This window comes from Schistocerca americana, chromosome 9, assembly GCF_021461395.2.
Source record: "Schistocerca americana isolate TAMUIC-IGC-003095 chromosome 9, iqSchAmer2.1, whole genome shotgun sequence".
Taxonomy (NCBI): Eukaryota; Metazoa; Arthropoda; class Insecta; order Orthoptera; family Acrididae; genus Schistocerca; species Schistocerca americana.
The window spans coordinates 67659369-67686458 of NC_060127.1; the positions used below are offsets into that span (position 1 = coordinate 67659369).

General features: G+C 42.7%; 1 protein-coding gene across 1 annotated transcript in view; it reads right to left on the bottom strand.

Moving 5' to 3' along the window:
• Positions 1 to 27090, bottom strand: part of LOC124550651 (zinc finger protein 628-like) — a 110524-nt gene that overhangs the window by 43125 nt on the left and 40309 nt on the right. Inside the window, exon 5 of the mRNA XM_047125375.1 lies at positions 12980 to 13394. Coding sequence (XP_046981331.1) covers positions 12980 to 13394 — 415 coding nt within the window. The remainder of the gene's footprint in view (positions 1 to 12979; positions 13395 to 27090) is intronic.

The following is a 27090-nucleotide window of genomic DNA, read 5'->3' on the forward strand; positions in this document are numbered from 1 at the left end:
TCAACTGATCCCTTCTTTTAGTCAAGTTTTTCCGCAATGTTTTTTCTTCCCAGTTTGATTCAGGACCACTTCATTAGTTATCCTTACTACACATCTCAACTTTAGCCTTCCTTTCTAGCACTACATTTCATAAATTTCTATTCTGTTATTCTGTGAACTGCAATACCAACCACATTTCACTCCTGTACAAGTACGCACACTAAAGTTTTCTTTTTTTAGCTGCTGAAAGTTTTTCTTTTTACCCAGAAGTGGTTGCTGGCGAACAACAATGTCTTGTTACAATGCGGGAGTAGTAAATAATGTGCTGCTCAAACACCTCATGTGCTGGACTGTATTGTTGTGGTGGATACTGTAGTCATTTGGTTTCCGACAGTGCTGAACAATGTTTGAAAAGCAAAAACATGTTGTGCTGAGGATACAGCCCAAACTGAAAATAATACACAACTCAAAGAAGGCAGTACCGACACGCGGAATCTGGCACTGAGTTACAATGTGATACTCAGAAAAACAAAGACAAAACTCAATTTGCTAGTAGTTCTGATTCATCTAAAGGTTCGTGAAAGCTGAAGGCTGTGAAAATGTCTACATATGCAGAACAGGATAAAGCCACATTGAATGGTTTCAGCAAAAAAGAGTAGAGGGCACAAAAGTATCTGGCCCAATACGTGCCTAATGGGCTCAATTTTTCTTCAATTGGGGACTGGAGGAGATTTTAATGCATCTCCCAGATGGCTAACAAGGTTTAAAAGGCATATGTTATGTGGGAAACTGCTGTCCAAGTATGAAAGGGCAGAAAATAAAGCTGCTTCTGAATTTTGTAAAAATTTCCAGGAGTTGACTGCACGAGAAAATGTAGAGCTGGAACTTATATACAATGCGGACAACACTAGGCTGTTTTGGAAGTGCCTGCCATCAAAGACTTTATAAAGGAAAGGATAACTGTGATGTTTTTCTTATGGTATGGGAGCATATTAAGTTAAGGTTGGTGTAATAGGTAAAGCTAAAAAGCCCCACTGTTTCAAAAGAAAATAAATGTACAATTTACCTGTCCATTATTTTCCACCGGAAAAGGGACTGCACAATATTTCAAACATGGTTCCATAATTGCTTTGTGCCACAAGTGAGAGATCATGTGACATTGAAGGGTCTATCTGCAAGGCCTGTATTGTTAGTGGATGATGCACCATCACATCTGAATGAACTACTTCTGAAATCTGATGACGGGATGCTATTTGTAACATATTTAGCCCCTAATGTGACAGCCTTAACTCTGCCAACAGATTAGGATGTCATTGCTGCAATGAAGAAAATTTATAGAGGAAATCTGCAACAAAAACTTATTGATGAGGACAACAGTCTTCAAGCATTCTGACTGTGCTAGATGTAATTTATGCAGTGACAAAGGCATGGCATAAGATAAAACAATCAAACATAGTCGAGTCATGGAAAACGATTAATCCTAAAACTGATGAAATCAATGACTGATGACGAAGAAGTATGCTCATCAGCAACATTAGCTGATGTTTGAGAAGTACTTCAGCGTGTGAAACCATTGACAAAGAAAATATTTCTGAATGGTTTGACTTGGACCACACAGAGCTGGTTCATGACATGTTGAATGACGGTGTGACAGTGCTAATGTTCACTGACTACAGGGGAAATCCGAGGAGGTGACTGACAGTGATGAAGATGACAACATTCTTCCTATTCCAGAAACAGTAATCAGTCATTCATCAGCACTTCAGTGGGCTGAGGGTTACTGGGGTAGCTGGAACAGCAAGAAGATACTCCCGTTTTTGACAAGTTGGTGTTGTGTAAAATTCCTAGTGCGATATGTACAGTAATCAACAAGTTACATCACTGAGACAGAAAATTCAAGCCTATTTTGTTTCAAAGCAGTGTAGTGCAATGCAAAATTGGCTTGCACTCTGTTCTTTTTAGGTACTGTATTCTCACACATAATATGATGAAAGAATCAGAGCTCCAAGCCCTAATAGAAAGCACTGAAGCTTAAATAGTTGTAGGTACAGACAGCTGGCTAAAACCAGAGATAAGTTCAGCCGAAATTTTTTCAAACGATCTAACAGTGTTCAGAAAGGATAGATTAAATACAGTTGGTTGTGGAGTATTTATTGCTGTCAGAGGTAGTTTGCCTTGTAGCGAAATTGAAGTAGATAGTTCGTGTGAAATAGTATGGGTAGAGGTTATACCTGACAATTGGACTAAACTATTAATGGGATCATTTTACCGACCCCCCGACTCAGAAGATAAAGTTGCTGAACAGTTCAAAGAAAACTTGAGTCTCATTTCAAATAAGTACCCCGCTCATACATTTATAGTCGGTGGTGACTCCAATCTAATCTCGATATGCTGGAAAAATTATACGTTTAAAGCCGGCGGCAGGCATAAGACATCATCTGAAATTGTACTGAATGCTTTCTCAGAAAATTTTTTTGAACAATTAGTTCATGAGCCTACTCAAAGCGTAAATGGTTGCAAAAGCATACTTGACCTTTTAGCAACAAATAATCCTGGACAAATAGTGAGTATTGTGATGAATACAGGGATTAACGACCACAAGGCAGTTGGTACTAGGCTGAATACCATAACACTTACAACCATCAAAAAGAAATGCAAAGTATATCTATTTAAAAAAGCTGATAAAAATTCTCTTAACGCCTTTTTTAAGAGACAGTCTTTGCTCATTCCGATTTGATCATGTAAGTGTAGAAAAGTTGTGGAATGTTTTCAAAGAGAAAGTATTGACAGCAATTGAGAGATACATACCACATAAATTAATAAGTGACGGTACTGATCCCCCATCATACACAAAACAGGTCAAATCATTGTTGCAGAAGCAATGAAAAAGCATGCCAAATTTAAAAGAACACAAAATCCCCAAGATTGGCAAAGTTTTACAGAAATTCGAAATATGGCGTGTACTTCAATGCGAGATGCTTTTAATAATTTCCACAACGAAATTCTGTCTTGAAATCTGGCAGAAAACCCAAAGAGATTCTGGTCATACATAAAGCACACCAGTGGCAAGACGCAATCAATATCTTCACTGCGCGATAACAACGGTGAAGTCACTAACGACAGTGCTACTAAAGCAGAGTTATTAAATATGGTTTTCTGAAACTCCTCCACAAAAGAAGACAAAGTAAATATTCCTGAATTCCAATCAAGAACAACTGCCAAGACGAGAAACATAGAAGTGGATATCCTCGGTATAACAAAGCAATTTATCACTTCATAAAGGCAAGGCATCCGGTCCACATTGTACACCAGTCAGGTTCCTCTCAGAGTATGCTGATAAAATAGCTCCATATTTAGCAATTGTATACAACCACTTGCTCACAGAAAGATCCGTACCTAAAGACTGGAAAATTGCTCAAGTCACACCAATACCCAAAAAGGGAAGTAAGAGTAATCTGCTGAATTACAGGCCTATATCACTAACATTGATTTGCAGTAGGGTTTTGGAACATATACTGTATTCGAACATTATGAAGTACCTCGAAGAAAACGATTTACTTACACATAGTCAGCACGGATTCAGAAAATATCGTTCTTGTGAAACACAACTACCTCTTTATACCCATGAAGTAATAAGTGCTATCGACAGAGGATGTCAAATTGATTCCATATTTTAGATTTCCAGAAGGCTTTTGACACCGTTCCTCACAAGCGTCTTCTAACCAAACTGCGTTCCTACGGAGTATTGGCTCAGTTGTGCGACTGGATTCGTGATTTCCTGTCAGAAAGGTCACAGTTCATAGTAATAGACGGAAAGTCATCGAGTAAAACAGAAGTAATATCCGGCATTCCCCTAGGAAGTGTTATAGGCCCTCTTTTGTTCCTGATCTATATTAATGACATAGGAGACAATCTGAGTAGCCATCTTAGATTGTTTGCAAACAATGCTCTCATTAATCATCTTGTAAAGTCATCAGATGATCAAAACGACTTGCAAAATGATTTAGATAAGATATCTGTATGGTGCAAAAAGTGGCAATTGACCCTGAATAAAGGGAAGTGTGAAGTTATTCACATGAGTACTAAAAGAAATCAGCTAAATTTCGATTACGCGATAAGTCACACAAATCTGAAGGCTGTAAATTCAGCTAAATACTTACGGATTACAATTACAAATAACCTAAATTGGAACGATCACATAGATAATATTGTGGGTAGAGCAAACCAAAGACTGCGATTCATTGGCAGAACACTTAGAAGGTGCAACAGGTGTACTAAAGAAACTGCTTACACCACACTTGTCTGCCCTATTCTGGAGTATTGCTGTGCGGTGTGGGATCCGCATCAGGTGGGACTGATGGATGACATTGAAAAAGTACAAACAATGGCAGCTCATTTCGTATTATCGCGAAATAGGGGAGATAATGTCACAGACATGATACATGAATTGGAGTGGCAATCATTAAAACAAAAGCATTTTTCGTTGCGACGGGATCTTCTCATGAAATTTCAATCACCACTTTTCTCCTCCGATTGCGAAAAAATTCTGTTGGCACCCAAATATATAGCGAGAAATGATCATCACGATAAAATAAGAGAAATCATGGCTCGCACAGAAAAATTTAAGTGCTCGTTTTTCCCGCGTGCCATTCGAGAGTGGAAGGGTAGAGAGACAGCTTGAAGGTAGTTCATTGAACCCTCTGCCAGGCAATTTATTGTGAATAGCAGAGTAATCACATAGATGTAGAAGTGCCCATGTCATAACTTTAAATGGTCAATTACCAGATGAAGTTGAGGTCACTAATACTCAAAGCTTAATCGACTGTAGTAGAGGGATATCTAAAAATGATCACTTCCCTTTGATGATCATGATGTTTGGTTTGTGGGGCACTCAACTGCGCAGTCATCAGCACCCGACTTCCCTTTGAGGAGGATGCTCAAAAAGCTGAAAATTATATTTCCTTCAGTGTATTACTACAGTGAATAAAAAGTAAAACACGATATATTGCCCATGCTGTATCTGCTAAAAAATGTCTGATAATTCAGAGATAGTAAACATACATTAAAATGTAAATGGTTATAAAATCGGCATTGGGTCAGAAAATGGTGCACTGTCAATGGTGCGGGGTCTCCACTTAACAGATGATGGTGACTGAAACAACGTTGCCCAATATGCAGCTGAGCTAAAAGTATCTCCTCATGATAAGATGGATGAGAGGATGTCCAAGCCATTGGGAGGTGTTTAATTTCCTGGAGTTTGTTCCCATATAGAGAAGACCAGTGTTCCTACATAGAGGTCATCTGAAGGGACAAAACAGCTGTAAGGACTTGGTAGTCAGACTGCAGCACTGGCAGCTTCATTACCTGACACTTTGACATGACAAGTGACCCACACAATCAACACGTTGGCTCCATCATCAGCGAGTGAGTGGAAGCATTCGTGGATTTGCTGTACTAAGTGGTGGTATGTGTATATTACACAGAGACTCTGGAGGGCACTACGTGAATTGGAACATAATAAACAATTGGAGAGCTGTTCACAGCATTATCGCTATGATCAAATGTATATATCTCTGCACCAAATTCTGGAACAAAACAATATTCCTACAAGCACCACCATGAGAAATTGGTACTAAAGTGTGTATTTGGTATACTGAAAACAGAAACAAACACTAGCATTTTTTATTAATGTAACTGCTATGCATGCAGTAAAATAGCAAGTGTTTCAGATTCCCATACTGTTGCCAACCTATATTAAATGACAGGAATTTTGCTTTTGCACTGACAGCACCTAACACCATCAACAGAACTAGTAGTGTTATATTGACAAGTTTAATGTAATTGAGTTATTGCTGCAGTATAGTAAACTCTAACTGTATGTACTGTAAACAGTGCACTCTTGGAGGCTTTGAGTTCCAGAGGGTTTGTCAAATAAATGGATTTAATTCAAGGAAATACCCTTTTCAGCTATTGTCACAGATGGCATAATGAAAAAGCCAGCACGAAGAGTCGGAGACAATAATACTGAGTTAATGGCATTTGCATATGTTATAACAATCTGCTGGAATACGCTAGATGTGGCAATTAGGTACATGTGCTGATGTGGTTGGCTAATACAGTATGAGATGTAATGTGAGGAACAGTGAGTTCACAATCTTGATCTGAAGGAGGGGGGAGGCTCGCTCAGGACTCATGCTGGCAGTGAACCAGTTAGAAAAAAGTAGACAGATTCCAGTATTTCATAAACATAGAGGAAACACATGAATGAAATGACAAGGAAGTCAACGAGACAGGGTGGTGAGCAGCAGCAATACTGAGAGAAGCGTCAGGAGTTCGGTGTAGGATAAAGGTGTCCCAGAAGGGACCGAGGCAACTATTTATCGACTTCGCTGTGCCTATCCTAACCTACCCCTCTGAAACCTGTACAATGGAGAAAAGGTATTTAATAGAGATAAAAGTGAACAAGGGGAAATTTCACAGTAGCAGAGTCAGAGAACATCTACATCTACATCTACATCTACATCTACAACTACATCTACATTATTCTCCGCAAGCCACCCAACGGTGTGTGGCGGAGGGCACTTTACGTGCCACGGTCATTACCTCCCTTTTCTGTTCCAGTCGCATATGGTTCACGGGAAGAACGACTGTCTGAAAGCCTCCGTACGAGCTCAAATCTCTCTAATTTTACATTCGTGATCTCCTCGGGAGGTATAAGTAGGGGGGAAGCAATATATTCGATACCTCATCCAGAAACGCATCCTCTCCAAACCTGGCGAGCAAGCTACACCGCGATGCAGAGCGCCTCTCTTGCAGAGTCTGCCACTTGAGTTTGCTAAACATCTCCGTAACGCTATCAAGGTTACCAAATAACCCTGTGACGAAACGCGCCGCTCTTCTTTGGATCTCCTCTATCTCCTCCGTCAACCCGATCTGGTACGGATCCCACACTGATGAGCAATACTCAAGCATAGGTCGAACGAGTGTTTTGTAAGCCACCTCCTTTGTTGATGGACTACATTTTCTAAGGACTCTCCCAATGAATCTCAACCTGGCACCCGCCTTACTAACAATTAATTTTATATGATCATTCCACTTCAAATTGTTCCGCACGCATACATCCAGATATTTTACAGAAGTAACTGCTACCAGTGTTTGTTCCGCTATCATATAATCATACAATAAAGGATCCTTCTTTCTACGTATTTGCAATACATTACATTTGTCTATGACAAGGGTCAGTTGCCATTCCCTGCACCAAGTGCCTATCCGCTGCAGATCTTCCTGCATTTCGCTACAATTTTCTAATACTGCAACTTCTCTGTATACTACAGCATCATCCGCAAAAAGCCGAATGGAACTTCCGACACTATCTACTAGGTCATTTATATATATTCTGAAAAGCAATGGTCCCATAACACTCACCTGTGGCACGCCAGAGGTTACTTTAACGTCTGTAGACGTCTCCCCATTGATAACAACATGCTGTGTTCTGTTTGCTAAAAACTCTTCAATCCAGCCACACAGCTGGTCTGATATTCCGTAGGCTCTTACTTTGTTTATCAGGCGACAGTGCGGAACTGTATTGAACGCCTTCCGGAAGTCGAGGCAAATAGCATCTACCTAGGAGCCTGTATCTAATATTTTCTGGGTCTCATGAACAAATAAAGCGAGTTGGGTCTCACACGATCGCTGTTTCTGGAATCCATGTTGATTCCTACAGAGTAGATTCTGGGTTTCCAAAAAAGACATGATACGCGAGCAAAAAACATGTTCTAAAATTCTACAACAGATTGACGTCAGAGATATAGGTCTATAGTTTTGTGCATCTGCTCGATGACCGTTCTTGAAGACTGGGACTACCTGCGCTCTTTTCCAATCATTTGGAACCTTCCGTTCGTCTAGAGACTTGCGGTACACGGCTGTTAGAAGGGGGGCAAGTTCTTTCGCGTACTCTGTGTAGAATCGAATTGGTATCCCGTCAGGTCCAGTGGACTTTCCTCTGTTGAGTGATTCCAGTTGCTTTTCTATTCCTTGGACACTTATTTCGATGTCAGCCATTTTTTCGTTTGTGCGAGGATTTAGAGAAAGAACTGCATTGCGGTCTTCCTCAGTGAAACAGCTTTGGAAAAAGGCGTTTAGTATTTCAGCTTTACGCGTGTCATCCTCTGTTTCAATGCCATCATCATCCCGGAGTGTCTGGATATGCTGTTTCGAGCCACTTACTGATTTAACGTAAGACCAGAACTTCCTAGGATTTTCTGTCAAGTCGGTACATAGAATTTTACTTTCGAATTCACTGAACGCTTCACACATAGCCCTCCTTACGCTAACTTTGACATCGTTTAGCTTCTGTTTGTCTGAGAGGTTTTGGCTGCGTTTACACTTGGAGTGAAGCTCTCTTTGCTTTCGCAGTAGTTTCCTAACTTTGTTGTTGACCCACTGTGGGTTTTTCCCGTCCCTTACAGTTTTACTCGGCACGTACCTGTCTAAAACGCATTTTACGATTGCCTTGAACTTTTTCCATAAACACTCAACATTGTCAGTGTCGGAACAGAAATTTTCATTTTGATCTGTTAGGTAGTCTAAAATCTGCCTTCTATTACTCTTACTAAACAGATAAACCTTCCTCCCTTTTTTTATATTCCTATTAACTTCCATATTCAGGGATGCTTCAACGGCCTTGTGATCACTGATTCCGTGTTCTGCACTTACACAGAGTCGAAAAGTTCGGGTCTGTTTGTTATCAGTAGGTCCAAGATGTTATCTCCACGAGTCGGTTCTCTGTTTAATTGCTCGAGGTAATTTTCGGATAGTGCACTCAGTATAATGTCACTCGATGCTCTGTCCCTACCACCCGTCCTAAACATTTGAGTGTCTCAGTCTATATCTGGTAAATTGAAATCTCCACCTAGGACTATAACATGCTGAGAAAATTTATGTGAAATGTATTCCAAATTTTCTCTCAGTTGTTCTGCCACTAATGCTGCTGAGTCGGGAGGTCGGCAAAAGGAGCCAACTATTAACCTAGCTCGGTTGTTGAGTGTAACCTCCACCCATAATAATTCACAGGAACTATCCACTTCTACTTCACTACAGGATAAACTACCACTAACAGCGACCAACACGCCACCACCAGTTGCATGCAATCTATCCTTTCTAAACACTGTCTGTGCCTTTGTAAAAATTTCGGCAGAATTTATCTCTGGCTTCAGCCAGCTTTCTGTACCGATAACGATTTCAGCTTCGGTGCTTTCTATCAGCGCTCGAAGTTCCGGTACTTTACCAATGCAGCTTCGACAGTTTACAATTACAATACCGATTGCTGCTTGGTCCCCGCATGTCCTGATTTTGCCCCGCACCCTTTGAGGCTGCTGCCCTTTCTGTACTTGCCCGAGGCCATCTAACCTAAAAAACCGCCCAGTCCATGCCACACAACCCCTGCTAAGCGTGTAGCCGCTTGCTGCGTGTAGTGGACTCCTGACCTATCCAGCAGAACCCGAAACCCCACCACCCTATGGCGCAAGTCGAGGAATCTGCAGCCCACACGGTCGCAGAACCGTCTCAGCCTCTGATTCAGACCCTCCACTCGGCTCTGTACCAAAGGTCCGCAGTCAGTCCTGTCGACGATGCTGCAGATGGTGAGCTCTGCTTTCATCCCGCTAGCGAGACTGGCAGTCTTCACCAAATCAGATAGCCGCCGGAAGCCAGAGAAGATTTCCTCCAATCCATAGCGACACATGTCATTGGTGCCGACATGAGCGACCACATGCAGATGGGTGCACCCTGTACCCTTCATGGCATCCGGAAGGACCCTTTCCACATCTGGAATGACTCCCCCCGGTATGCACACGGAGTGCACATTGGTTTTCTTCCTCTCTTTTGCTGCCATATCCCTAAGGGGCCCCATTACGCGCCTGACATTGGAGCTCCCAACTACCAGTAAGCCCACCCTCTGCGACCGCCCGGATCTTGCAGACTGAGGGGCAACCTCTGGAACAGGACAAGCAGCCATGTCCGATTGAAGATCAGTATCAGCCTGAGACAGAGCCCAAAACCGGTTCGTCAGACAAACTGGAGAGGCCTTCCGTTCAGCCCTCCAGAATGTCTTTCGCCCCCTGCCACACCTCGAGACGACCTCCCACTCTACCACAAGTGAGGGATCAGCCTCAATGTGGGCAGTATCCCGGGCAGCCACAGTCGTAGTCCAATCGGGGGATGCGTGGGACGAGCTGGCCATCCCCGACAAACCCCCATCCGGACCCCCACAGTGATGCCCATTGGCAACAGCCTCAAGCTGTGTGACTGAAGCCAACACTGCCTGAAGCTGGGAGCGAAGGGATGCCAACTCAGCCTGCATCCGAACACAGCAGTTGGAGTCCCTATCCATGCCAAAAACTGTTGTGCAAAGAACGTCTGAACTAATCTACAGAGAGCACAAACAAATCGACACAAAATTTAAATGGTTATTAAAATACAAGATTGCCTAGTAAATGCAGTAATGCTGCTACTTGCGCACTGCTGACACACTGCTCGGTGGCGGAAGGAGACTACGCGATTTTACACTATTTAGGTACTAAAACGCGATGCTACAACTCACAAATACTACAATACGCCCGAAATTTATGAATTAAACAACGCAAATACCAAAAACACGCAAAGAAATTAAGAATTAAACTATGTAACAAATAAGTGAGCTAAGAGTATACGACTTGCTGCTGCAGCTGCTTATCCAACGGCGGCAGGTCTGTTTGTTATCAGTAGGTCCAAGATGTTATCTCCACGAGTCGGTTCTCTGTTTAATTGCTCGAGGTAATTTTCGGATAGTGCACTCAGTATAATGTCACTCGATGCTCTGTCTCTACCACCCGTCCTAAACATTTGAGTGTCCCAGTCTATATCTGGTAAATCCACGTCGATAGCACTCGACACTTCATGTCAGTAAAGAGCACGTTATGCTTCACAAGAACAATGCTTGCTAAATCCTTGTTGACTGTGTGCCAAGAGACCATTCACTTCGAGACAGGGATAGGCAGAATAAAAACTGAAATGATCAGGGAGACGGTAAACGATGTACTCTAACAGGATCAGATAATCAGCAAGGACTAAGTAAGATAGACGTGTAAAGAGAATGACACGTGACAGAGTACTGTACCGAATGACATGTGACAGAGTACTGTACCGGGGAAGAGATGTGAATCGAAACTCCGACACCAACGACTGAGAGGCAGACTGTGGGATAGTTGGTTGAAAGAGGATGGAGAAGAGAACTGGGATAAAATGAGGGCATTGGAAGAGGGTAGTGGTGAAAGGACGGGGTTAAACAGAGAGGCTTTCATGTGAAGAAGACCCAGTAAGTGCACGCAATCTGTTCCCGATGACAATGAAGTCAAATAAAGTAAAAGCTGTGACAAAGGCCATTAAGCAAACAGAAATATATTTGCTCTACTTTCATAAATAGTTTTGGGAGTAAAAGCGGTAACACGGCACACAGTCAAGGTTCAGAGTATGATGAAAGGCACGCAGAGAAGATTATCATACACGGATTCCACTGTGATTTCTACACAGTCTTTTATGTGGGCATGATCACAGACTGGCCATCCAACCAAATAAACTGCCACTGCAAACTGTGGCAGAGAGCAGAGTTGACCTGCCGTGGCGATAGACTCTTCCGAATGCAATGAGTTCAATTTCGGTGGCCACTTCAGTTTGTGCAGCCCAGACAATGCCTTCTCTGAACTATGTAGAGAGGAGTTGTCTTCACAGCACATCCTTCAATCCCACAATCCAACCGGCCTCTTCTTCCGACTAGGGATGGTAGTTATTGCTGAAAACAATCAGTTTTCGGTTATACTGATTTCCACATCAGTCTAACCTATAAAAACTGCTCAAAATAAGCAGTTTCTGAAATAATGGATTTTCAGTTTTTTATTCGTATTATTTCCTGCAATAAAAGTAGGAGGTGAACAAAGATTGAATTATATGGAGGGGGGAGGGGGTAGAACAGTATTCTCCTAGCAATTCTAATTTTTTGAAACTCTGTACAAAAACCATGTTGTAATTAGGGATCATACCACTACTTGGGTATCTCGATTAGTCGGTGTTAAAGGGTGAAAACTCAGGTTGCAGAACTATTTTTCATGTTAATTTGTCCATTTTCAAAGGCTGCAAGATAATAGAGGTATATTATGTTGCTCAGGTTGTTTCCTAAATCGTTTATATAGATACAGAACAGCAGAGAGTCTATAACACTACCTTGGGGAACGCCCGGAATCACTCCTGTTTTAGAGATGACATACTATTAATTACTACGACCTGTGACCTCTCTAACAGGAAATTATCAATCCAGTCATATAACTGAGCCAATATTCCATAAGCACACAATTTGATTACAAGTAGCTTGTGAGGTATGGCGTCAAAAGCCTTCTCAAAATCTAGAAATACGGAATAAATTTGAAAACCCACGTCGATAGCACTCGACACTTCATGTCAGTAAAGAGCTCATTATGCTTCACAAGAACAATGCTTGCTAAATCCTTGTTGACTGTGTGCCAAGAGACCATTCACTTCGAGGTAATTCATAGTTTTTGAACACTATTTATGTTCCAAAACCACGCTGCATAATATCAACATCAATTTAGTGGATTACTCCTATTGCCATTCTGTAATACTAGTGTGACCTGTGCAACTTTCCAGTCTTTGGATACAGCTTTTCCATTGAGCGAGCAGTTGTATACGGCATAAGTGAGGAGCTATTGCACCGGCATACATTCAAAGTAACCAAATTGGCATTCAATACAACACTTCACTCCCCCACCTCAGAACGGTGGATTCATCTGAAAAGAGCAACATTTATAAGCTTCATTTACATGCTTGTCAGCAATTAGACACCTGAACAATTTCACAAGTCATTAACTTCACTACTCCATAAGCTATTTGTAATCCGGCACAGACTTTCAATTAGTGTATCTGCATCACTTTCAGTACACAACAGACTCACCTGGGCGGCCGCACGTGCTTCCCCTCATTCTCGTGAGCGAAGTACAGGTGACGGGCGTAGTGGCTGTAGCGGGCGAAGCGCTGCTGGCAGACGGGGCAGCAGTACGGCCGGTCATCGCCTCCGCCGCCACCGCCACGCAGGAGGTTCTCTAGACTGAAGGTGCCGGGGGCGGAGTCCGGCACGGGAGGTGTCGAGAACCGGTGGGTTGGCACTGCTACCGGTACGGGAGGTGCAGTCCGGGACGGGCGGGGAGGGGGCGCGGCACCCGCAGAGAGAGGGACGGCGAGCCCGCCCCAGGGACCGAGCGCGACGGACGGAGGTCGCGGGTCTCCAGGATGCCGTGAGGTCTCCGGCCCGATCAGAGCACTAAACCTGCGAGCATCCGCACTGGTTAGAAGGCAGTCTTCTGATGTAGCTACAAGAATATGAACAGGGACTTGCCACAAAAACACAAGGTAATCGCTTTGAATTAAGAGTCACAGTCATCAGCTTTAGGACGAACTAATGTAGTTATGTGTGCTACATTTGAAAACGACAGGCCCACTTTCAGGATTCCGACAGATCCAGATCATTGCATTTAAATCCCAAATAGCATCCAGAGGAGTTTTAAATTGTCTTGAGTATTAATAAATCACTTCAGCTATATTTAGTCCTTTATTTGTAGATCACTACTAGTTTCATGGCACCAAAAGACACACCCTTGGGTGCACATATAACAAAAACATTAAAGCTCAGAACTTTGTATCTGATATTCATTGCTCGTCAGAACACAACAATTCTACAAAGCGGTACATCATTGAATAAAAATAGTCACATTCCATACCAATATGGTGGATGGGTCTGCTTCTTCGGTCTGTATGCAATCACGTATAGATAGGAGAAACAGTTGCATCCACCATATTGGACTGGAATCTGGCCATTCTTATTCAATGACGTATCGCCTTTTAGCAGTGTCTTGTTCTGACAGACAACGAATGTTTGGTACAAAGTTCCAAGATTGTTACTTTGGCTGAATTTTGTAATCACTGAAATAACATCACATACACTCTCAATCTGTGAAGTTACATTTCCTTTCCTCCTCCCCTTCTGGGTGCTTTACTTTTTTTTTGTCAGACAGTGTATAATTAAGTACCATCTGAAAAATATGGACAAATATCCAGTCAAATCTAGGTAACATTTCAAAGTGTTGCAAAAACTGGTAGATAGTTTTAAATGTTTGGAGTTGAAAATCGTGCACTTGCCAAAATGCTCGCTCTCAGTGCGTCCCAACTAAAGTGTAAATATATGTAGAGGTATGAAATGGATAGAACACAGAAGCTGAGTCATAGGCAAAGCAGGTGACAGATTTCAGTCAATTCGTAGGATACTGATGTCCCCTAATACTGACAAAGTGTGACCCATACCGTATTCAGTTACGACTAACTGGCAAATACTGAATGTATACAAAGAAGGGTAATACAAATGGTCACAGTGAGTATGAGTGGGAGGAGGAGATCATCACAAAATGCTGAAAAATGGGACACTGAAAGATAAGATGCCAACTATCCCACAAAAGCCTCGTTGCAAAGTTTCGAGAATCAGTATCGAGTGAAAAGTTGGGAATACGAGTATAGTATAGCATCGTGCATACTGCTCACACGAGCACCTCAAAGACTAATTACAGCAAACCCCTGAGGCATTTTAGCTCTCATTCTTTCTCACCCTCCGTATGATGCACCCTATGCAATGCACTTCACATTGATCTACGTACTGTGGGTGCAGACGCAGAAGCAAAGTGTCGGTCGTATGTTGAGCCTCGTGCCCTTCTTACACAGATGGGTTCTGCAGTAGGCAACACTTCTCTTATTATATTACATGCTTTGTTACTCAGCAGTTTGACCTCTGTGCTCATCAAACCAAAGAATTTTCGAGGGAATGGAATGTCAGGAGCCTAATTGGGGATTAAACTCATAAAATAACGGAGAAGAATCACTTTAAATGGCTTACAGTTAATATTACGCAGTTCACTTTATTTGTCTATGACGTCAAGATTTCATTACTGTTGTCTGAGCTGCTTCCAGAAGACAGAACTACAGGTGGCTGCTCACACATGGTGGGTAGCCAGCACAGTTGACAGTGGAGAATGATTTATTACAATAAATGTACTCCCTTATTACATACTGCAGACAGTATTATTATTCTGTCCTCTATCAGGATAGCGACATTTGCTTGTTATTTCCTCCGTAATGGCTCAGTATATCAGATAAGTTATTAAAAGAAGGAACTTGAAAGAGTTTTTTGTAGCAATTCGAATTTCAAATTTGATGCAAGAGAAAAACAAGTTTAAAGAAGAGTACAGATAAAATATACGTTTCTAGAACTGAATTCAGGAGGTCTGATTAGATATCTGGCATAATACCAGAACATCAGGTCAAGCATAGCCTCTGGAGAAGTAGGAAGGACTCTGACAGTTGACATTACGTTATTACAACTCTAAAGAAAATTACGTAAAAACATTCGACTTCTTCTCTGTGTTTATCTAGTCTATAAAAAATATCCCAACAGCAACTCCATACCAAACACTTTGTTTATGTACGCTCTCTCACACTATTTCCAGTGAGAATTTTGATTCTACATATATATATGATCTATATGGTAATGCAACCATTCACTGATGGACCCTCATCTCTGAGTAAATGATGATAATTTTTTAAATTTTGCATGATGCTCTACAGCTTTGAAAAAGAAATGTTAAGCAGACTGGCTGCACAGAGTAATGGTTAAGGTACAGTCCTCAAATACAAAGGGTCGTGGGTTCAAATATCACCAAATTATTTGAATTTTTTTATTTTTTAAACTTCATCAAAATGACTGGGCGTTATTATTAATCAATTAATTGGGTCAAATGTGATTTTTTAAATTTATATTCCTTTGTCACATCATTTCAATCATCATATCAACTTTTTTCAAACTGCTCTCATTTTTCTTCCTATCATCCTTTTTTTCCTCTTGACGTCTATGTGCATGCGATTTTAATTACCTTTATGTATTAACTTCGATTTAATTTCTTCGATTTTATCATTCTATATTTTTGTCCTTGACATTGTACTCATTATTTCTGTTATTAATTTTGCTTGAATTTAATTTTATTTATAATTTCCTTTTTTGTTTAAGTCTTCATCTGCATTACTTTGTCCACTGTGGAATGAGAATTAATGTTTTAATTTGGTATGATGTTAAGCATAAAAAATGTACTTGTTGTAATGAAAAATATATTTTTCACAATTATACACAGTCAGTATAAATACACTAATGGCCATTAAAATTGCTACACCATGAAGATGACGTGCTACAGACGCCAAAGTTAACCGACAGGAAGAAGATGCTGTGATATGCAAACGATTAGCTTTTCAGAGCATTCACACAAGGTTGGCACCAGTGGCGACACCTACAACGTGCTGACATGAGGAAAGTTTCCAACCAATTTCTCATACACAAACAGCAGTTGACAGGCGTTGCCTGGTGAAACGTTGTTGTAATGCCTCGTGTAAGGAGGAGAAATGCGTTTCCGACTTTGATAAAGGTCGGACTGCAGCCTATCGTGATTGCGGTTTATCGTGTCACGACATTGCTGCTCACGTTGGTCGAGATCCAATGACTGTTAGCAGATTATGGAATCGGTGGGTTCAGGAGTTTAATACGGAATGCCGTGTTGGATCCCAATGGCCTCGTATCATTAACAATTGAGATGACAGGCATCTTATCCGCATGGCTGTAACAGATCGTGCAGCCACGTCTCGATCCCTGAGTCAACAGATGAGGACGTTTGCAAGACAACAACAATCTGCACGAACAGTTCGATGACATTTGCAGCAGCATGGACTATCAGCTCAGAGACCACAGCTGCTGTTACCCTTGACGCTGCATCACAGACAGGAGCGTCTGCGATGGTGTACCCAACGATGAACCTGGATACACGAATGACAAAACGTCATATTTTGGATGAATCCAGGTTCTGTTTACAACACCATGGTAGTCGCATCCGCGTTTGGAGACATCGCAGTGAATGCACATGGCAAGAGTGTATTTGTCATCGCCGTACTGGCCTATCACCCAGCGTGATGGTATGGGGTGCCATTGGTTACACGTCTCGGTCACCTCTTGTTCGCATTGACGGCACTTTGAACAGTGAACGTTACATTTCAGATGTGTTATGACCCGTGGCTCTACCCTTCATTCAATCCCTGCGAAACCCCACATTTCAGCAGGATAGTGCATGACCGCATGTTGCAGGTCCTGTACCAGCCTTTCTGGATACAGAAAATGCTCGACTGCTGCCCTGGCCAGCACGTTCTCCAGATCTCTCACCAATTGAAAACGTCTGGTCAATGGTGGCCGAGCAACTGGCTCATCACAATACGCCATTCACTACGCTTGATGAACTGTGGTATCATGTTGAAGCTGCATGGGCAGCTATACCTGTACATGCCATCCAAGCTCTGTTTGACTCAATGCCCGTGCATATCGAGGCCGTTATTACAGCCAGAGGTGGTTGTTCTGGGTACTGATTTCTCAGGATCTATGCACCCAAATTGCGTGAAAACGTAATCACATGTCAGTTGTAGTATAATATATTCGTTCAATGAATACTCGTTTCTCATCTGCATTTCTTCTTGGTGTAGCAATTTTAATGGCCAGTAGTGTAGATAATTTCGTCTTTGGTTTTTTTAACTGATACATCGGCAGTTTCAGAAGTTTAAATATTATGATTGATAAATGAAAATAATTAAATTCATACACACAAGGATTCTGTGGAAAATGAACGATACGTAGAAAAAAATTAGAGCAATTTGGAACTTAATATGTTGATTAAAATGATGTGATAAAGGAATAGATAAAAAAAATTACATTTAACTCAATTAGTGGAATAAAAATAATAACAAAAGGTGTTCCAATAAAAAATCTAAAAATAAAAAATTTTGGAGCATGTGACAAGATTCGAACACGCAACCTCTTGCACTGTTATGTTGTGCAACCAGTCTGTTAAATGTTCCTTTTTTAAAGCCGAGGAGCATCACAAAACATTCTGAAATTTTTTTTCCCTTTGATTACTCTGAAATGAAGTCCCACCAGGACAAAATACTTGGGATCTTAGCCTACATTATTGTATAGAGGATTTCAAAAAGTTGGGCCCACTGTTTGGGACCTCTCCTTGTAAGTCAAAAGAGCATCTCCAGACATAAGGCGCTCATACCAATGTGTTTGTGCAACACTGGCCAACCAAAACATTACGACTGCTGCCCTCCAAAAGATAGAATGCTGCCTGGTGGTGCTGTGGACACACAACATGGTAAGAGTAGTATGTAAGTAGACCAGATACGAACAGTTCTAGCAATGACACAGGCCACAAGTGGGGAAATACAGTGCTATGAGTGACTTTGGCAGCGGGCAGATTGTTATGGCCCACAACATGGGAACGAGCATCTCAGAAATTGTGAAACCAGTCATCTGTTGTCGTACTACTTCCATGAGCATTGAAACTGGTTGAAGGATTGTGAAACCATAACAGACAAGGTGTCGGACATCCATCCCTTATCATAGAATGTGAAAGCTGGAGGCTAATCTGCTCAAGAAAGCAGGATAGGCTGCGATTTGTGGCAGATCTGACGACAGAGTACGGTGCCGGTGGAGCCACGAGTGTTTCAGCGCACACCGTCGAATGTGGGGTCCTGCAGCAGGCATTCCCAAGCCAACTCCACGACATAATTCCCTAGGATTGAAGTTGGTATGGGATCGTCAAGATTGGGCCACGAATCAATTGAAACTTGTTGCCCAGTCAGACGAAACGGGTTTCTCATTAAACCAGGTCAATGATTGTGTCTGGATATGCTATCATCCATGCAAACTGCTCCTTGAAATGTACACAGTGACACAGGTGCAAATCAGTGTGGCCAGTAGTATTCTGTAGGGACATCCACCAGGGCTTCCACAGGATGTTACGTAGTAACTGACTGAACCATGGCATCTGCAGGCTACACACACATCCCTTTGAGCTCAATATCTTCCCCAAAGGTGGCAGCAGCTTCCTACAGAATAACTGTCTGTCGCAAGGTCGGAATTGTGTAATGGTAGTCAGAGGAGGGTGATACTGAACCTGTATCAATGACTACTACCAAATTTGCCACACATCAGGCATTTTCAGGCACTGGTTCCACTCCCACAAAGCACCAGCCTGTAAATTATGGGTACTGCACGACACAAGCACAGATATTGACTTGTTGAATGTGCTCCATGCACTAATGCTGCCATGTTGCATCCCAAAGGCAGACCAGTAAGCTGTTAAGCAGTTGATCACAATGTTTTGGCTCATCAATGTATTTCAACAAATTGCAGAACTCCAAAGAAAAACAATTGATTCCAATTAGCATATTCAAACTTCCCTTTCTAACAATTTAGAAAATGATTTGACATACCACAACTATTCATTGCTAATAAAGTAAAGCAGTTCTTTTGGGGATATAGAAACGCCATTACAATTTTACAGCCATGAATTAGAAACAAAAGGTGACAGGACAACACATTCACCAATTTAGTCACAGTCTTTTCACATGCAGAAAACAGTGGACAAATTGCATGCAAAGGCTCCTCCTATAGCTTAAGCTATATCAAAAATCTTATCTGCTATTTTATTACACACATTCACAATGTGACATCAACAAAACTACAAAACGAATGTAAACACAAGACGAAAACTACTACACTATTGTCAATGCAGACTCGACGTGAATTCAACCGTGCACTTCACGATGCAAGTCAATAAATAATAAGCTCACCATGCACAAGACTGATTACCTGGTGTGTCAGAGCTGACCCCGACAGTGTCTGCAGATAACGTTCCAGCATACAATGTGGAACGACGTCAAGTGAGATGTCACAGAATGTGGAAACAGAAGCTCACCGAAAGGGGTCACTCAGAACAGTGCCAAGTGTAACAGCAAGTTACTGGAACAGAGCATTGTCTTCATCTGTACGGAAGACTGTCTAGTGAGAGATGAATTTCACTAGTCTACCACTGCATGCTTTCATAGCAGCTTCAACAGCCTGGATGATACATTGAAGTAGAGCCAAAAGTCAATCATAAGACATCGTGGCTACAGGTGTAGCTACAAATCTCTTCACTGCCCAGAGATTGAGGGTTAAAAGGCACCGACAAGTGGGTTGCCTTAGACTAAAAGCGCACGGTGTCATGCAGCAGGGGAGAGAGTATTTCTTCAGCACACAAATGGTGCAAAGCTTCACATTCTTCCCAAAGTCTGTCCAGTCTTCAGAAGGGGGTGCAGGTGAGGAATAGTGAGAGTCTGAGCAGGTTGTACATCATTTTCTGTGGATGTTCTAACTGTGGGGAAATGGGAGTTCCAGCAGAGGGAAGTTCAGTCTTCAGTCCGAAGACAGGTTTCATGATGCTTTTCACAATAGTTTATCCCATGTGGATGTCTTTGCCTCTGTGTCACTACTGTTATTTACATTCAGTTGAACTTACTTACTGTTGAACTAACTTACTGTCTCCCCCTACGTTTGGCACATTTACCCCTCCCCACCCTCCCACTTCCTCTCCTCTCCCTCCTGGCCGACACTTCGCGCAACTACTGAACGTACCATCATTTTAACGAAAACTGTGGCATTAGCAGAACAGTAAGAGTTATTGTGGATCTCAAGTGCTAATCTGAGTTATCACACTGAAACTGCAATAAGAAGGGTACCCTAAAGAGTCACCTCGAAAAAATTAAGTTACATAGTAAATTCTGCCCATCACCTTCAGGCAATGACAATTGTACAAAATTGTTAAGGCTTTCGTGGCCACTTGTTGAGAAACTGCCTATTGGCTTCTGTCCCGGCCACTTGTTGAGAAACTGCCTATTGGCTTCTGTCTCGGGTTCTTCAGCCGACGTTCATCTAATGATTTTTCTGACGTTTCGCCAGCACGAGTGGCTGGCATTGTCAAAGCTTCACCCTCCATTGAGGGTGGTGAACTGGAGCCGAGCTCGCGGCCGCAGTCTATATGTACCTGGCGCGCCATCGTCCGAGGGCTTCTCCGCGGTCATTTCCGGTGCAGTTCTCCTCTTGCTACCTGCGACGGTCGTTCGCTGCAGTACGGGAAGCCAGGATCCGTTTACCTTAAGGCTTTCCTCTTTCTTGTTCCAACTGTTCGCGTGTTTTTGTATTTCTTCAGCTTCTCTGAACAAGCACGTGTGACAGTGCTTCTCTACAGCCAGAACTTCCGTGTCGGCGTATTTTACTATGTGGTCGGTCTCATTCAGTGCGTGCTCTGCCACGGCCGATTTCTCCACCTGCCCCAACCTGCAATGTAGCTTATGCTCTTTGATCCTGGTGCTAATGGGCCGTCCAGTTATTCCGACATAAACTTTTCCGCATGTGCACGGTATACGGTATATTCCCGACATTGCAAGTGGATCTCTTTTCTCCTTCGCCGATCTAAGACACTCTTTGATCTTCCTTGTCGGTTTGAAAATCGTCTTTACGCCATGTTTGCGCAATGTACGGCTGATACTGTCCGTCACTCTGGGAATGTATGGCAGAAAGGCCATACCCGACATTTCTTTTTCTGGTTCCTTACTTCGCCGAGTGTTTGGCTCTGTTACACTTCTAATATAATTTGTGGAGTACCTATTGCTCCTCAGGACAGTTTCCAGGTGTTGCATTTCTCGTTTGAGGTGTTGCGGCTCACAAATTCGTCCTGCTCTCGTTACGAGCGTACTAATCATGCCTCTTTTCTGGCTCAGGTGGTGGTTTGACAGTTTGTGCAGGTATCGGTCCGTGTGAGTCGGTTTTCGATACACGCTGTGTCCCAGGTTTTCGCCGTCCCTTGTGATCAGCACATCTAGAAATGGCAGTTTCTTGTCCTTTTCTACTTCCATGGTAAATGTTATGTTGGCATGGAGGCTGTTCAAGTGTCTTAGGAAGTCACCGAGCCGATCTTCACCATGGCTCCACACCAGGAAAGTATCATCGACGTACCTGTACCACACCTTAGGTTTGCAAGTCGCCGAGTCCAGTGCCTGTGCTTCGAATTGTTCCATGAAGAAGTTGGCCACCACTGGACTGAGAGGACTACCCTTGGCGACGCCTTCCAGCTGTTTGTAGAAATCGCCATTCCACGTGAAATAGCTTGTGGTGAGACATGCATGGAAGAGCTTTATAATGTCTTGCGGGAAAATGGAACCGATGTGCTCCAGAGCGTCACTGAGTGGCACTTTCGTAAATAACGAAACAACATCAAAGCTGACCAGGATGTCGTTTGGTGCAAATTTCAGTTTCTTCAGCTTCTCAATGAAATGTCATGAGTCCTTAATGTATGTGTCGGTCTTCCCCACGTGTGGCTGGAGCAGAGAGGCCAAGTGTTTTGCCAGTTTATATGTCGGTGATCCAGGAGCGCTAACGATCGGTCTCAGTGGAACGTTGTTCTTATGGATCTTGGGTAACCCATACAGCCGAGGTGGTAGGGCTTCTGTGCTGCACAGGTTTCTCTGTATGTCCGCCGGCAGAGAAGACGCCTTGATTAACCGATTCGTATTCCGTGTGATACAGTGCGTCGGATCTGCACTTAGTTTTCCATCCATAAGAACAGCGTTCCACTGAGACCGATCGTTAGCGCTCCTGGATCACCGACATATAAACTGGCAAAACACTTGGCCTCTCTGCTCCAGCCACACGTGGGGAAGACCGACACATACATTAAGGACTCAGGACATATCATTGAGAAGCTGAAGAAATTGAAACTTGCACCAAACGACATCCTGGTCAGCTTTGATGTTGTTCGTTATTTACAAAAGTGCCACTCAGTGACGCTCTGGAGCACATCGGTTCCATTTTCCCGCAAGACATCAGAAAGCTCTTCCACGCATGTCTCACCACGAGCTATTTCACGTGGAATGGCGATTTCTACGAACAGCTGGAAGGCGTCGCCATTGGTAGTCCTCTCAGTCCAGTGGTGGCCAACTTCTTCATGGAACAATTCGAAGCACAGGCACTGGACTCGGCGACTTGCAAACCTAAGGTGTGGTACAGGTACGTCGATGATACTTTCCTGGTGTGGAGCCATGGTGAACAACGGCTCTGTGACTTCCTAAGACACTTGAACAGCCTCCATGCCAACATAATATTTACCATGGAATTAGAAAAGGACAAGAAACTGCCATTTCTAGATGTGCTGGTCACAAGGGACGGCGAAAACCTGGGACACAGCGTGTATCGAAAACCAACACACACGGACCGATACCTGCACAAACTGTCAAACCACCACCAGAGTCAGAAAAGAGGCATGATTAGAACGCTCGTAACAAGAGCAGGACGAATTTGTGAGCCGCAACACCTCAAACGAGAAATGCAACACCTGGAAACTGTCCTGAGGAGCAATAGGTACTCCACAAATTATATTAGAAGTGTAACAGAGCCAAACACTCGGCGAAGTAAGGAACCAGAAAAAGAAATGTCGGGTATGGCCTTTTTGCCATACATTCCCAGAGTGACGGACAGAATCGGCCGTATATTGCGCAAACATGGCGTAAAGACGATTCTCAAACCGACAAGGAAGATCAAAGTGTGTCTTAGATCGGTGAAGGAGAAAAGAGACCCACTTGCAATGTCGGGAATATACCGTATACCGTGCACATGTGGGAAAGTTTATGTCGGAATGACTGGACAATCTATTAACACCAGGATCAAAGAGCATAAGCTACATTGCAGGTTGGGGCAGGTGGAGAAATCGGCCGTGGTAGAGCACGCACTGAATGAGACCGACCACGTAATAAAATACGCCGATGCGGAAGTTCTGGCTGTAGAGAATCACTATCACACGCGCTTGTTCAGAGAAGCTGTAGAAATACAAAAACACGCGAACAGTTTGAACAAGAAAGAGGAAAGCCTTAAGGTAAACGGATCCTGGCTTCCCGTACTGCAGCGCACGACCGTCGCAGGTAGCAAGAGGAGAACCGCCTCTGAAATGACCGCGGAGAAGCCCTCAGACGTTGGCGCGCCAGGTACATATAGTCTGCGCCCGCGAGCTCGGCTCCAGTTCACCACTGGCAATAGAGGGTGAAGCTTTGACAATGCCAGCCACTCGTGCTGGTGAAACGTCAGAAAAATCATTAGATGAACATCGGCCGAAGAACCTGAGACAGAAGCAAATAGGCAGTTTGTCAATGGCAATTGTGTCCTCCAAAAACAGTTCTTGGTCAAAATCTAGCTAAGTTTTAGATACGAGATGCCCCAGAACTTCCAAAATGACTGTGCCCATATTAGTCAATATTCTCATACACCAATCTAAAATTGCAAAACAGCACAATACTGGAAACGTATGAGAAAGTCACATCTCGACCAACCCCAAAAGTCATCAATCTGAAAGAGTATCGAAATCCCACAGCACACTGAACATCGGAGACGTAACCTATGCAGTCTGACCAACCAACCAACCAACCGACCAACAAACTGGATGTGTATAGCGCTGTTGGCCAAGCGACCAACTATTTTTTCATATCTGGCAGTTGGTTGGGTTTGACCACCCGGTAGCTTACAACCCCACCACTTCACCCTATCCCTTCCACCATTTCAGCCTACAAATTTTGCCGTGTATAGTGCTATCAAATAATCTGCCTGACTGGTGTTTGTTAGCTGTCTGTGCACGGGAAATATACTCGCACAATAGTGGAATGTCACACAACACAGATTCTGAAGTTGTTCACCTTAGGATGACAGAATTATTGGGAAATTACACAGGCAGCAGATGCCTTTGGGATATTAACTGTGAGACATATAGTAACAGAAAAGCAAGAATGCAGCATTGACTTCCTTGTTGCAAATCTTTAAACAGTTCAATACAGACGACACATCTCTGATTTTGAGGCATAAATTAGATAATATGCAAATGGAATACAGCAGAGAATTGAAGGAGGTATGCACTTTTCTACAGTAGAAACATTGTAGGGCAATCTGATTACAATGAATAGCACACAACACTGTCATCAGTGTCTGAGACATATTAAGACTTCATTTCATTATATACAGCAGTTCCGAAAAGCATGCTCCATCCATTCCAAGACAACTTGGAAAATCATCATCTACCAGCTCCTTCAGTAAAAGAAAGTAGTTGAATTTCTTCCTTTCCATAAGACACTTCTTTGTCCAAAGCTTTCTATTGGCTTTTCTTGGCATTTTAACCTTCAAAACAGCCACCAAAATTCTCAGATTTCGGTTCAGCGGCATCTTTTTGAACCTAATCACATTGTACTTCCTACTAACAATTCACAAACAGCAATAACGAACGGGGTGGCACTGCATTCGCTGAGTGACGTCGTTTGGAACTTGTGTATGGTCGGTTGATGCGTGTGTAGGACGCTTTAGAGGGGCTTCACACTCATGTGCCTTACATCTGGAATCTCGTCCGATCCACACCATGATCGCTTGCAGCAGTTGACCAGGATGACAGAAGTCTGACACATAATTTTTTTTGCTCTCTATCTTATTTTAAAAGGGGTCAATTTTCCAAATACTTAGTAATACATGCTTCAAATTTTGGTTTCATGCATATTTAAATGACTGGCTCACACAAGCAGAAAACCACAATCTATATTCAAGCGAGTAGCATTTGTAGTGAAGGTAGAAAAGTAAAACAAAAAAAACTGGAAACAAGATTGACAATCTTTTCTGTCGTGTAAGGTCAAGCACACCTGCAGATTTGCAACTAGTAGTCTGTAATAATTAACCAGCATTGGAAGGAACAGCAAATGCACGAGTCCCTCCCTACAGAAGTGAACTTATCTCCTCCCTCATTATGTGCAACAGCCCAGAGTTGGATAATGTACATGCAGTCCCTACTAAAGGGAACTTATCTCCTCCCCTCATTACAAGTAACAGAATGGAGTCTGATGATGTATACCCCCCCTCCTCCCTTTTCCAGGTAAAGATGCCGGCAACACATCTTGAAAATGATATGCTTTATCTGACATCAGTCTCAATATTTACCCTGAATAGCAATAAATGACTATTTTACACAAAATCTATCTATTTCTATTTGATTTAATTTGACCAAAACTGTTGCTACCGCCGATACAGCGTGTCGCAATATCGCCAGTTTAACATTTCAATGTAATTCTTCTCTGCTGTCATAGGACTGGTGCACAAATGGTTGTACAACCACCCATCACTGAGTGAGCTGACAGTGCAGCTTGCATGAAGATGTGATGTGGTGTGGTCTTCAGTGACAGTAGGACAACAGTGGGGAAGATCAAAAGGGAGAGACACGGCAGCTGACAGTAATACGACAGACAATTTGTGAAAATTGGGTAGGCGTCCGAGAACTGTTATCTCCTGTGTGTGTGTGTGTGTGTGTGTGTGTGTGTGTGTGTGTGTGTGTGTGTGTGAGAGAGAGAGAGAGAGATGGGAAGTGGAGGGAGGTCAACCAGACACACGAATGCAATTTGCGAAACATTCAAAGACACCCCAGAGACAAAACTGAAGAGACTCTAATTTCCTGTATGACTGAGTACCACAGCAACATATGTTTGACGCCTTGTGGAGTATTATCCTTAGCACATAAGAATGGCAGAGCACATCATCAAAGTTCAAAGAAGAGCACCTCATTTTGTACTGTCACAAAATATGGAAGAGAGTGACACGAATATAGTAAGCGAGTCGATATGGTGGTAAAATAGAAGCTTTCTCGTTGCAGAGAGATCTTTTCACTAAATTTGCATCACCAAAATATTTTCTCGACTCCAAACTGCACAGGGAGAAACGACTGATGCAATAAAATAACTGAGATCAGAGCTTGTACAGACTAATTTAGATATTCATTTTCCCCACATACTTTTCGAGAGTGGAATAGCACAGAAATAGTCTGAAAGTGGTTCTACACACTCTCTGATAAACACTTCAGTGAGAGTCGCAGAGCAGTCATACAGATGTTATAACCATCACTAGCTGTCTGCATCATTAGGAAGGAGAAGATCACAGAGTCGGAAAGAAGAGACTGCAGCACGAGTGCCTCAATATTCAGCGAAAATAGCAACCAGTGGCAACATCAACCGTCGAATCTTCCAACAGTGATGTGTCTGGCA